A 12,941-nucleotide genomic window follows, 5' to 3' on the forward strand; every position below is an offset into this window, starting at 1 on the left:
CGTGTGCCACCACCGCCTGGCAATAGGTGGCTTTCAAATGCATCAAAAAGAAGGTCCTCCTCCAAGTGGACTGCACAACTGCTTGTTTGTCTGAATATACATTGGTTTGAGTCCCTGCAGTAATGAACTGCTCGGAGCCACCACCATAGTCTTACTACATAAGCAGTCATGAGCTTGTGTTAGGGTACACTGGCTGCTAGCTTGTGTTAGCATTACAAGTACAGATCACATATGCCCAGGGTGTGTGTAGAATCTGAGCTAGCTGAAAGGAAGGGGTTCCTGCAAATCACCAGCGCATTCAGCCTCCCTGGGGAAAAAAAAAAAAAACTTCTGTGTTCCTATGTTCATGAGGAAGAGCAAAATTGGAGCACTGCTGCCCCAGACAGACAATAATTTTCAGATATAGGGACCATAGTGATGTCGTTGGTAGCCTAACGAGATTATCTATCTTGACTGTTTATTTTAATGTGAGTGTTTGCCTGCATGTACTTATGTGCACTATGTACATTCCTAGTACCCATAGAGGTTAGAATAGTGCACCAGGTCCCCTGAAACTGGAGTTTCAGATGGTTGTGAACTGCCATGTGGGTGATAGGAACCAAACCTTGGACCTCTGGAAGAGCAGCCAGTGCTCTTAACCACTGAGCTATCCATCTCTCCAGCCCCTTGACTTTGGTATTCTAAGAGAAGATTAGTGGTTAAAAGTCTGGGAAGAAAGAACTTCCTTCAGTTGTTCTGTTTCATTTTCTACATTTGATAAGGCTACTTCATACAATAAGCCAACATAAGATAGTTTAAGGACTTTAGTATGCCACAGGCCTATTTCCCCCTAGATGCCTCTATCAGTCATTTCCTTGTCAGGACTGCTGAGCTCTCTCCTATATGATCTGAGCTGAAAACTAGCCCAGTGTCTCACACATTATGGTAGGTCAATAAATGGACAATAAATTAGCCTATGTCCTAAAATGGTGGAGTGGTTTAGGGAATGAGAATGGGATCATGAGAAAGAATGGTGCTTTTGCATTCCCAACTCCAAGTAGAAGTTTTTTTTTTTTTTTTTTTTTTTTTTTTTTTTTTGGCTTGCTGCAGACAATATGACGATCATTTCTACTTCCTATGTCTCCTGTCCCTCCAATTTGACTGGCCAGGGGAAAAAGCAGTAAGCCAACATTATTAACACAGAGGCCAGTAGCCCATTGATGAATACCAGCTTTAATTGTCTTTGTATCATTTCCCTTCGATGCTGGGAGCATAGCCAGGAATCCAATTGAGATGCACCAATAACCCCTTGAAGGAGATGTTCCGAATGAACTCCTTTTGACTGAGGAGCAGAAGCAGTAGCCCGCAATCCCTCAGCTGCTTTCACTTGAATGCCCACACATTATTCATCAGGCCAGCTGTCACCTGAACAACAGGAAAGCTACCCTTCCACTGGAAGTTTGAGAGCCAAGGAACTGGGAACACTTTCATTGTGAAAAAGATAAAACTATTCTTTTAGTCCAACTCTGTTATTTATTTTTATTCCAAGGCCTCAGTACCTTCTCCCTCTACCATTCCTTGGCAGAAAGCACTATTTTTCCTGGTTTCGCAGCCTCTTCACTAAGGAATGAACTTGCTTTTTTTGTGGCTTGGCAAGGTGTGCTGTGTAGAAGTACCTCTATAAATATTTCTTCTGGGGTAAGCACTCATGATTAGGGATGCCCTGCTTCTCAGAAGGCTTATAACCAGACAGTTTATAGTTTGTGTTTGTAAAACTCCATGCAAAGTAGTTTTAACTAAATTGTAAGCCTACTGAGAAACACAAAGCATAGTTTGTCAAACACTCATATGCCTACTATCCATACTTCACATACTATTTTTAGATTGTCTCTCTTTATAAACTAGACTAGCCTTGAACTTTTCCTGCACCCCAGACTGGTCTCAAACTCAAGATTCTCCCATCTCAATCTCCCAAGGGCTGGAATTACAGGCCCACAACACCAGTCCCAAAATATCTTTTTTGATATTGAGGTGTGTGTGTGTGTATGTGTGTGTGTTTAGCTGTGTTTTCTTTTTGTTTTTTGACAATGCTGGGCATTAAACCCAGGGCCTTGAGCATGTTAAGTTAGCATGCCACCACTGAACTATATCCTCATCCCCCTTGTTTCATTTTTGAATTTGAGTCTTGACCAAGCAGGGCTCAAATTACTGGGCTCAAGTGATTCTTCTGCCACAGCCTCCCTAGCAGCCATTACTTGACAAGCCCAGTTCCCACATATATCTCTTAAATATACTAAAGCCTGGATGAAGGTAGAGTCCTCTTCATGTTTGTTCTTTTTTTTTTTTTAAAGATTTTTTTTTAAATTTATTATATGTAAGTACACTGTAGCTGTCCTCAGACACTCCAGAAGAGGGTGTCAGATCTCATTACAGGTGGTTGTGAGCCACCATGTGGTTGCTGGAATTTGAACTCAGGACTTTTGGAAGAGCAATCAGTGCTCTTAACAGCTGAGCCACCTCTCCAGCCCCCTCATGTTTGTTCTTGGTCCTAGTCCCTCTCCCCTTTCCCAGGGGTCTACTTGTATACTCCTCCTAAGTACCTGTTTACGTTACACAATACTTATGGGTTTTCTTGTTTATGGTTGCCATATATTACAGATCACTCTGCAGCTTGTTTTATTCATTCATCAGTATGCCTTCATGGCTTATTTCTTGTGTTTCTATGATTTGTCTAAGCTCATTCATTTTAACCACGTGGGATCCACTGAATGGCAATGCCATCATTTATCCATTCCTCTACATTTTGACATTTAATTGTTGGAGCTTTTCATTCTTTTTTTTTTTTAAATGTTACTGTTTATATATGGCAGAATACATAAGCAATATCAAGCATTGCATGTACAATTAGATGTTTGTTTCTTTTCCTTTCTTTTTTTAAGAGTTAATTTATTTATTATATGCAGTGTAATTTATAGTAGTAGTAATTTATTTATTATATGTAGTGAAGACACTGTAGCTGTCTTCAGACACTCCAGATGAGGGGGTCTGATCTTGTTAAGGATGGTTGTGAGCTACCATGTGGTTGCTGGGATTTGAACTCAGGACCTTTGGAAGAGCAGTCAGTGCTCTTAACTACTGAGCCGTCTCTCCAGCCCAAGGAGCTTTTCATTCTTATAAGAAATGTCTATAGTGTGTCTTCATGTGTAGAGCTGTAAGAGTTCCTCTAGGCTGTGAGCCAGGAAATGGAATTACAGAGGTAAGACCTGCGCTTCTCCAACTTTACTAGATACCACAAAGTTAAGTGTGAGGGTTCTCAGTTTTTACATCTTCCCCCACACACACACCCCCATCATTGGCTATGATGCCAGTCTGCTGGGTGACAAGTAGATACCTTGCCACTGGTTTTGTTTGCTGCTTTTCTGGTAACTGGTAAAACAACAACTTCGATTATAATTATCATTATAAAGGAAACATTCTTTAGACTAAATTAACAGTATTCAGAGTGTATTTGAGCAAAACCAAACCAAAGTCCAATCAGATATCTCCCAGAACCAAGGAGTTTCCAAGAACTCCAACCCACCACATGACAATCAGAGAGCATTTCTAGGAAAACAAAAAGCAAGGAAAACAAAAAGAAAACAACTTAAAGGGTGGCAGTTTGGTCATCCAACCAGCCAACTGATTATAGGTTAGCTAGTTAATCATTATAGCCTAATCAGCTAACTGGACGTAGGGTCTTCTACAGCTAGCCAAAGTCCAGTAGCTACAATTAAAGTTGATACTGGCTTGGTCCCCATTAGACTCAAAACTCAATTTCTGGGATGCTGGACTTGGGATGTAGCTCAGTAACAGAAGTGCATATATACCTAATGTGTACAATACTCCGGCTTCCATTCCCAGTGCTGGAGGAGAGTGAAATTTCTATTTTCATTCATTTCAGGAAAGTCTGTTCCTTATTAGTGTCAAGCGGATGGACAGATTGCATTCCTGCACAGCAACTGCCAGGAGCTTTTGTTCATTTACAGCCCCGGGCAAGTTAGATTATTCAGATAAAAGGTAGAAAAATGCTGGAGGTGAAGTGGGAAGAATTTGGAGAAGATACAGATCAGTGGCTTAGACTTCCTTATAGTTAGCTGGCATTATATGATGGTGGAATTGAAATTTACTACCCAGTAATTCCAGTATAATTCTATGATATTTTTCATGTTTTATGGTGGTTTACATAAGAAGGACCCCCACAGACTCAAATGTTTGAATGCTTGGCCCATGGGGAGTGGCATTATTAGGACATGTGACTCGTTGAAATGGGTTTAGTCAGGGCTGGAGAGATGGCTCAGTGGTTAAGAGCACTGACTCTTAACTGACCTCTTCCAGAGGTCCTGAGTTCAATTCCTACAACCACATGGTGGCTCACAAACATCTGTAATGGGGTCTGATGCTCTCTTCTGGTGTGTCTGAAGACACAGCTACAGTGTACTCATGTCCATAAATAATTCTCTAAAAAAGAAGAAATAGGTGTAGTCTTGTTGAAGGAAGTACAGTCACTCTGGGGGTCAGTTTTGAAGTCTCATTTATTCAAACTATGCCCAATGTGACTCACAATCACTTCTGTCTGCATATTTTTTAAAAAGATTTACTTATTGCCGGGCGGTGGTGGCGCACGCCTTTAGTCCCAGCACTTGGGAAGCAGAGGCAGGTGGATCTCTGAGTTCCAGGCCAGCCTGGTCTACAGAGTTCCAGAACAGCCAGGGCTACACAGAGAAACCCTGTCTTGGAAAAAAAAAGATTTACTTATTTTATGTATATGAGTACACACTGTAGCTGTACAGATAGTTGTGAGCCTTCATCTGGTTGTTGGGAATTGACTTTTAGGACCTCTGCTCACTCCCATCAATCCCACTCGCTCTGATAGACCTCATTTGATCAGTCCCTGCTCGCTCCAGCCCAAAGATTTATTTATTATTATACAGAAGTACACTGTAACTGTCTTCAGACGCACCAGAAGAGGGCGTCAGATCTCATTATGGGTGGTTGTGAGCCACCATGTGGTTGCTGGGATTTGAACTCAGAGCTTCAGAAGAGCAGTCGGTGCTCTTACCCGCTGAGCCACCTCACCAGCCCTCTGTCTGCATATTAAGGTGTACAACCGTCAACAGCTCATGGGTGTGCCTGGATGCTGTCTTGCTCTGTCATGATGATAAACTAAACCTCTCACCCTGTAAGCCAGCCCCAATGAAATGTTTTCCTTTATGAGTTGCTATAGTCATGGTGTCTCTTCACAGCGATAAAAACCCTAACTAAGACACATTGTAAAGTACTTCCAAATGCTCGGAAATATGAGAAGCTCTATAGAGCATGCTAGCACAGTCCAGACCTTGTATCTGAGCTTTCTCTGTTTCCCCACCACCAGGTTCGTTGTGCTATTCATGGATGACCTGGGTCGTATTTCCCAGTGGAGCTCCATTGTGGCTGGAAGTCTCGCAGGCATGGTTTCCACGATTGTCACATACCCTACAGACCTCATCAAAACCCGACTGATTGTGCAGAACATGCTGGAACCATCTTACAGGGGGCTAATCCATGCTTTTTCTACTATTTATCAACAAGAAGGGTTCCTGGCTCTTTATCGAGGGGTATCCCTCACTGTTTTAGGTAAGGTGGAACTTGACACCCAAGAAAAGGCTGTTCTTTGACACGTGTGAAGGTAGTTCAAACCTCTGTCTTCTATGTACTAAAACTGCAGGCACATATCACCAGACCACAATTTTAGAGGCCTAAAGATTGCAGGCCAAGCAGTACAAGTGACTCAGAACATCCTGGATTCCAAGCCACCCTCAAAACTGGCTCAGCTGATAGGAGTCCTCAGTGTATGTATCCATGATTTAGCACGGCAGGATCTCAAGGCAGTACTTGTAACCTTTAACAGAGCTACAAATACACAAAGCCTGTTTGCCAAATCCAGGAGGATTGATTTAGTCCAGCTATGCTGTACTAAATAAGATTAATCAGTCTGTCCTCCGGAGAGCTGGCTTCTAGGGTACTACTGTCCCCTGGGTATCTTCACATCTTTCCAGCAGATCTTTTTTTTTTTTTTTTTTTTTTTTTTTTTTGGTTTTTTAACAGAGACAGGGTTTCTCTGTATAGCCCTGGCTGTCCTGGAACTCACTCTGTAGACCAGGTTGGCCTTGAACTCAGAAATCCACCTGCCTCTGCCTCTGCCTCCCTAGTGCTGGGATTAAAGGTGTGTGCCACCACCGCCCGCCAGCAGATCTTTCTTGTCCAATATACTTGGTCCTTTTTAGGTCATCTGACACTGCCAGCTTGCTTACGTTTGCTCCTCGGGCTCCTCCCTTAGCTTTATTTTTACCCTCTACGTTGGCTTTCTTTTTTGTTGCTGTTTATGTTTGTTTGTTAGAGAAAAGGTCTCACACTCTGTAGCACTAGCTGGCCTAGAATTTGCTGTGCAGACCAAGCTGGACTCAAGCCTGCCATGATCCTCCTCCCTCTGCCTCCTTCGTACTAACATTACAAGTGCATATCACCATACCCAGCCTTCTACATTGGCTTTCTTGCCCTGGATCCCCTGTCTAGGTGAGCCCATCTTGTAGCTTCAACAAGCATGAGTGTACTTTAACTCCTAATATCTTTAATAAGAATGCTAATATTTTAGGGGTGCTCACTGGATATTAAGTACTTTTCCAGAAGCTATGACTATAGTTTCTCATTCAAAATTTTATCTTTACTTTTTAGGTTTTAATATAATATTTTTATTAATTCTTTGAGAATTTTATATAATGTATTTTGATCATACTCATCCCCAATCCTCCCCTAACTCCTTCAAGATCCACCCCCTCACCTCCCTACCCCCTCTCAACTTCCTGCCCTCTTTGTTACTAAGCCAACCCACTCCACTCCGTGCTGCATACACACCTAGGGCTATCCTGCAGCTCATGCTCAACTACCAGAGTCACACTCTTGAAGAAATAGAACTAAAATTTATTTTTAATGCTTTTAAATCATATGTATATATCTATATCTGTATGTAGAGGTATGTGCTCAGGAATGTGGGTGCCCACCAAATCCAGAAGAGGGCAATGGATGGGCATTCTCATGGCTGCTGAGAACCAAATGTGTGTCCTCTACAAGAACACAGCACGCTCATAACTGCTGAGCCATATCTCCAGCCCTCTTATTTTTTTTTAAAGTCATCTTTCTTTTTAAAAGACTTATTTATTTATTTTTATATATGTGAGTACACTGTAGCTGTACAGATGGTTGTGAGCCTTCATCTGGTTGTTGGGAATTGACTTTAGGACCTCTGCTCACTCCAGTCAACCCCACTTGCTCTGGTCAGCTCCGCTTGCTCAGTCCCTGCTCACTCTGGCCCAAAGATTTATTTATTATTATACATAACTACACTGTAACTGTCTTCAGACACACCAGAAGAGGGTGTCAGATCTCATTACGGGTGGTTGTGAGCAACCATGTGGTTACTGGGATTTGAACTCAGGATCTTTGGAAGAACAGTCAGTGCTCTTAACCACTGAGCCATCTCGCCAGCCCAGCCCTCTTATTTTTAATTGATATATGCTTATACATATTTATGGGCTATCATTTGATAGTTTGATATATGCACATATTCCATAATGATCAAGTCCGAGCACTTAGCATATCCATCACCTCAAAAATTTATCGTTTCTTTGTGGTAAGTTCCCCCATTATGTACAATACATTGTTTTTAATTATAGGCATCATGTTTGGCAATAAAACTCCACAACTTATCTTCATACCTAACATTTTATTGTTTGTTTCATTTTCTGAGACAAGGTCTCTTTAAGTAACCTAGCTGGCCTGTAACTTGCTATGTAGTCCAGGCTACCTTTTAATTCTTGATTGTCCTGCCTCAGTTTCCTGAGTGCTAGAATTACAGGTATGTGCCACCTTGCCGAGGCTGTCTGACTTACTCTTCTTTTGTTTTATTTTTTATTTTACTTCTTGTTATTTGGGGAGAAGGTCTGTTTGGTATTTTTTGGTTTTCTTTTGTGTGGGGGGCACAGAGTCCCACTATTATAGTCTTGACTGTTCTGAAACTTGCTCTGTAGACCTGGCTGGCCCCTCAAACTCAGAGCGTGCCCTGTATACTGCTGCCAGACTGGAATGATCTTCCTAAATGGTCTGCCTTCATTTCACTACAATCCTTAAAAGCAAAGGGAGAAAGCCAGAATTCCTTTGGCATTAAAGATCATTTAGAGCTGGCCCCTGCCAGTCTGCCCCACCCCATCCTATCCTGTACCATGCCTCTCTCTGCTCTCATGTTCAAGCCATACAAAAATATGTGTGCTTCTTAGAGATACATGCTCATTGTATTTGCCTGGACTGCTTTTCCACTCTCTTAGTGTCTGATGGAATCCAACTCTTAGCTCAAGACCCACTTCAAAAGTTCTGTGTTCTAAGCCACGTGTGATGATAGATACATGCATATAGTGTAATCCAGTACTCTAGAGGTTAAGGCAGAAACATCATAAGAGCCAGGCTAATCTTGGCTACATAGTTTTCTTGTCTCAAACAACTATACACAAGCAGGGTCAGTAATCCCCCCTTAACTTCAGGAGGTGGAGGCAGAAGTGAAAGTTCAAAGTCCATCTGGGCTAGAGTTCAAACCAACCTAGGCAATTTACTGAGGCCTGTGTGAAAAGTTTAAAAGGTGAGAGGGGTAGGGATGCTATATGTAGTATTCAATGTTAAAATCTCCAGAAATTAGTCTGCTCTGAACTGTAGTCCTAGCACCTGGCATAGTGCCCAACACATAGTAAAATATCCCTAAAGTCCTATTTAGAGACACAGTCTAATGTAATGTAGTACAGGCTGGCTTTGAGCTTACTATGTAGACAAGGCTGGCCTTGAACTGCTTCTCCTGCCACAGCCTCTCTAGTGCTGGCCTTATAGACATATGCTACCATGCCTGGCTTCCCTAAATGTTTTTGAATGAAAATAGGAAGTTGGTGAGGATTTTTTTTTTTTTTTTTAGTTTTTCTAGACAGGGTTTCTCTGTTTAGTCCTGGCTGTCCTGGAGCTCACTCTGTAGACCAGGCTGTTTCTCTGTATAGCCCTGGCTGTCCTGGAGCTCACTCTGTAGACCAGGCTGGCCTCGATCTCAGAAATCCACCTGTCTCTGCCTCCCAAGTGCTGGGATTAAAGGTGTGTGCCACCACTGCCCAGCCTATTTGGTCTCTTTGTGTATTCTTAAATTTTATGTACAGGGGTATTTTGCCTGCATTCATATCTGTGTATAATATGTGTACAGTGCCCATGGAGGCTGGAAAAAGGCGTCAGAGCCTCTGAAACTGGAGTTACAAATAGTCCTGAGCCACAATATGCATGCTGGGAATTGAACCTGAATTGTCTGCAAGAGCGGCCAGTGTTCTGAAGCACAGAGCCATTTCTCTAGCCCAGATCTCATTGTTTGAGAGACAAATTTAGTCTATCTGTAAACTGAAGATGGCTCTGAAAATGTCTGGAAATGTGTGAGAGTATCAGATGATGCCTTATCTGCTCTTTCTTACACAGTGTATGATGCTAACTGGGCCATATGACATCTAAGCCAGGTCAGGTAACCTCTGTGGGCACAGTTATCATAAAGTGGATCCTTCTTCACTAGAGAACAATCCTTTTCTAGCCTCCAATCAAGTGCTCTATGGAAATGACTTTTTTTATTTTTATTTTCTTTATAAGAGTGTGTGTAGCCGGGCAGTGGTGGCGCACGCCTTTGATCCCAGCACTTGGGAGGCAGAGGCAGGCGGATTTCTGAGTTCGAGGCCAGCCTGGTCTACAGAGTGAGTTCCAGGACAGCCAGGGCCATACAGAGAAACCCTGTCTCAAAAAAACCAACACACACACACACACACACACACACACACACATATATATATGAGTGACTGGGCCCCTGGGGGCTAGAAGATAGTGTCAGATTCCCTACAGCTGGAGTTAGCGATGGTTGTGAGCCACCTAATCCTCTACAACAAAAGTAGGTGCTCTTAACTTAAGAGCCATCTCTTCAGTACCATGGAAATGACTTTTCTCCCTCCATGTTTCTTTTCATTTTTCTCCTTTTTTTTTTTGTATTTCAAACACACAGAAAAGTTCTTAGAATTATAAATTATAAATAACCACACACTCACTGAATAATACATCAGTTTATATTTTTACTTTATCACATGTCTATGCACCTTTCAGAGCTATTCACAAATCCATCCTTTTCTTTGGTGATTTTAATGTAAGTTATAAATACTAGTATACCCCCAAACCTGTCAACATCTGTATCACAAACCCAAGTTCAGCACCTAGTTAGGGGTTATTTTCTTCTGCCTGACACAGTGTCTCGTGTACTCAAGTAGCCCAGGCTGGCCAAAAACTTTGCCATGTAGTGAAGGATGAACTTGAACTATTACTGATCCTCCTGCCTCTGCCACCCAGAGGATGGGACTATTGGTGTGTGTCACCACACCTACCTCTCAAGATTCGTTTACAGTTCTTTTATGTACCACTCACTTACAGTAAACTGCGCCACCCCGAGTGACCAGCTCTTACATGTTGACCTTATAATGCTGTCACTCCAGCCCCAGAGCATGCCCTTTTGTTAGATAACTGGAAGAGCACTAAGGGAGCCCCAGATCCCTCCTATTCCCCTTGTGTATCCCCCAGAGGCTATTGTTTTGGGGGGCCAGACAGCAGTTCCCCAAGACAGCAACCTCTCTCTGTACTTGATCCGCAGGTGCCGTTCCCTTCTCTGCTGGCTCCCTTCTAGTTTACATGAACCTGGAAAGAATCTGGAATGGACCCCGGGACCGCTTTTCTCCCCTGCAGACCTTTGCCAATGTCTGTGTGGCTGCCGCAGTGAGCCAGAGTCTCTCCTTTCCCTTTGACACAGTGAAGAGAAAGATGCAGGTGCGGAGCATTCGGGCAGGGTGGGGGTGTGGTGGGAGGCACAGTACCTTAAAGCGTTTGCAGTTGAGTAACCACAAACAGCATTTTGATTCCACACACCCACCTCCTCATCCTGCCTTATAGCCCCACCACTGAAGACATTTTTCTACAGAGCTCAAGATGGCTTATGCAAACCACTTCTGCTAATTTCCAGGCTACTAGCTTGAGCCAATGCCTGTACTTCCTTTTTATGTATCCGTCTTCTAGAGAGCTTTCAGATAAGTCTCCCTTTTCTTTCCTGGTCCCTGGATACATCACTTATGGTTCTCCTGCCTACAACACCAGAAGAGGAGGACACTGTAGGATGCAGCCTGTTAACTTGCCTTCTTGAAGCCACCACAGGGAAGACATAGCACTCTTTCTTGTCACTATGCCTTTCTTGACTGGCAGGACTAAAATAAACCAAGAACCAACCATTCAGCTAGGGGCCTGAGAAAGAAATTGCATTTCAAAAGGGTGCAACTGGCCATGCACTGTCCTAACAATTACTAGGGAATTACATGTTCACTACAGAGCACAAAGGCAAAATCGAAAAGTAGAGGCTGCGAATCGAAGAACTAGCTTAGCCTACATTCTTATCAACCAAACCAATCTGATCAGTCGATGATATAACATGAGGGCGTTACAGCTACATGTGGGTAATCAGAATCCAAGCAAGACTGACCGTTTTGGCATCTTCCCTTATCCTGCTCACTCATTTGGCTTGGCTGCCACCTTGGCCACTCTGATATGACTTATATGTTCCTGAAGCGCTGCAGAAATGAATTTGAGGTCATTTGCATGCCACTTGAAATGAGTAGTCCCACTTGTTGGTTTCTCCACATGACCCTGACTTGTTTCTCTAGTTTCTCAATGCTACTCCCCACTTCCTGTTTCCCTGCTACAGTCTACTTTGGCCAGTCTGGCCAGTGCCAAAAAAACGTGAAGGGACTTGACTTCCCAGTGCTGTCTTCAGACATGATGATACTCTACTCTGCCACTCCGGTCCACAAAACATCTCATCTGTCTGAGTTTCTTCTCTCCTGTCATTGTCCAGATGAGCCATTGCCGCGTTGGTATGACTATATATAGTGCAAAACATAATGAACATAACTTCTGATTTAAAAAATAATGCACATATTAAAACATGGTTTAAATGGTGGATTTCACATTATGTATGTTTGGTCACAATAAAAAAGTAATGTACGTGTGGTTGTAGAAATTTTAGGAAATACAGCAAAGTAGGAACAAAAAGGAAAATAGCCCAACACCTATAGATTCTAATAGTTACTAGGGTTTTTTCGATGTATGTTCTCTCTCTCTCTCTCTCTGTCTCTCTCTCTCTGTCTCTCTCTCTCTCTCTTACACACACACACACACACACACACACTGGCATTATATTTTAGAAATTGTGTTTGGACTACAAATAAAAGTTGGTAGCTTGGTTTTTTTAATTTATCACATAGCAGATACAGCGCCAGGCCATTAACTGCTTAGCTATTAATTGCTATTTCGACCTATGAACATGTTAGAAATAGTTAAAAATTTCTCAGTTTCTAAATAATGGGGCTATTTCTAATTCTTAAATATAGCAACACTGTAATGAGATCTCTTGTGTTTTTCATATTATATTCCTAGAAATTGACTGACAGGCCACAAGACCTGAATGAGTCTAAAGCATCCTAATTTTTAGGTATTGAGGATTGAGCCCAAGGACATGTGTGAGCCATTCTACTAGTATTAGAATTAGTATTAGTACTAGACTAGTATTCTACTACCACCGAGCTACATCCCTGCCCTTGCATATTTTGGTGTGTGCCAAGATCTCCTTAAATAGCAGGACTGGCCTTGATCCTCCCATGTAATCCAGGAAAGGCTTCAAACTTGAGAGCTTCCTACCTCAGTCTCCAGGGTATGGGATTTTCCGCATGAGCTACCCTGACCAGTTCACTTCCTCTTTGTTGCTCATGAGAGTGCTCTCCCTAATTCTTGTTTCTTTT

General features: G+C 42.5%; 1 protein-coding gene and 1 pseudogene across 1 annotated transcript in view; one reads left to right on the forward strand and one right to left on the reverse strand.

Annotated features, from left to right (window-relative positions):
* The window catches only part of LOC116076570, a 57,563-nt pseudogene that overhangs the window by 36,466 nt on the left and 8,156 nt on the right, over positions 1-12,941 (reverse strand).
* The window catches only part of Slc25a43 (solute carrier family 25 member 43), a 37,409-nt gene that overhangs the window by 3,885 nt on the left and 20,583 nt on the right, over positions 1-12,941 (forward strand). The window contains exons 2-4 of the mRNA XM_031372399.1: positions 3,920-4,035; positions 5,390-5,631; positions 10,751-10,923. Of these exons, the coding sequence (XP_031228259.1) occupies positions 3,920-4,035; positions 5,390-5,631; positions 10,751-10,923 (531 nt within the window). The remainder of the gene's footprint in view (positions 1-3,919; positions 4,036-5,389; positions 5,632-10,750; positions 10,924-12,941) is intronic.

Source organism: Mastomys coucha, chromosome X (assembly GCF_008632895.1).
Source record: "Mastomys coucha isolate ucsf_1 chromosome X, UCSF_Mcou_1, whole genome shotgun sequence".
Taxonomy (NCBI): domain Eukaryota; kingdom Metazoa; phylum Chordata; class Mammalia; order Rodentia; family Muridae; genus Mastomys; species Mastomys coucha.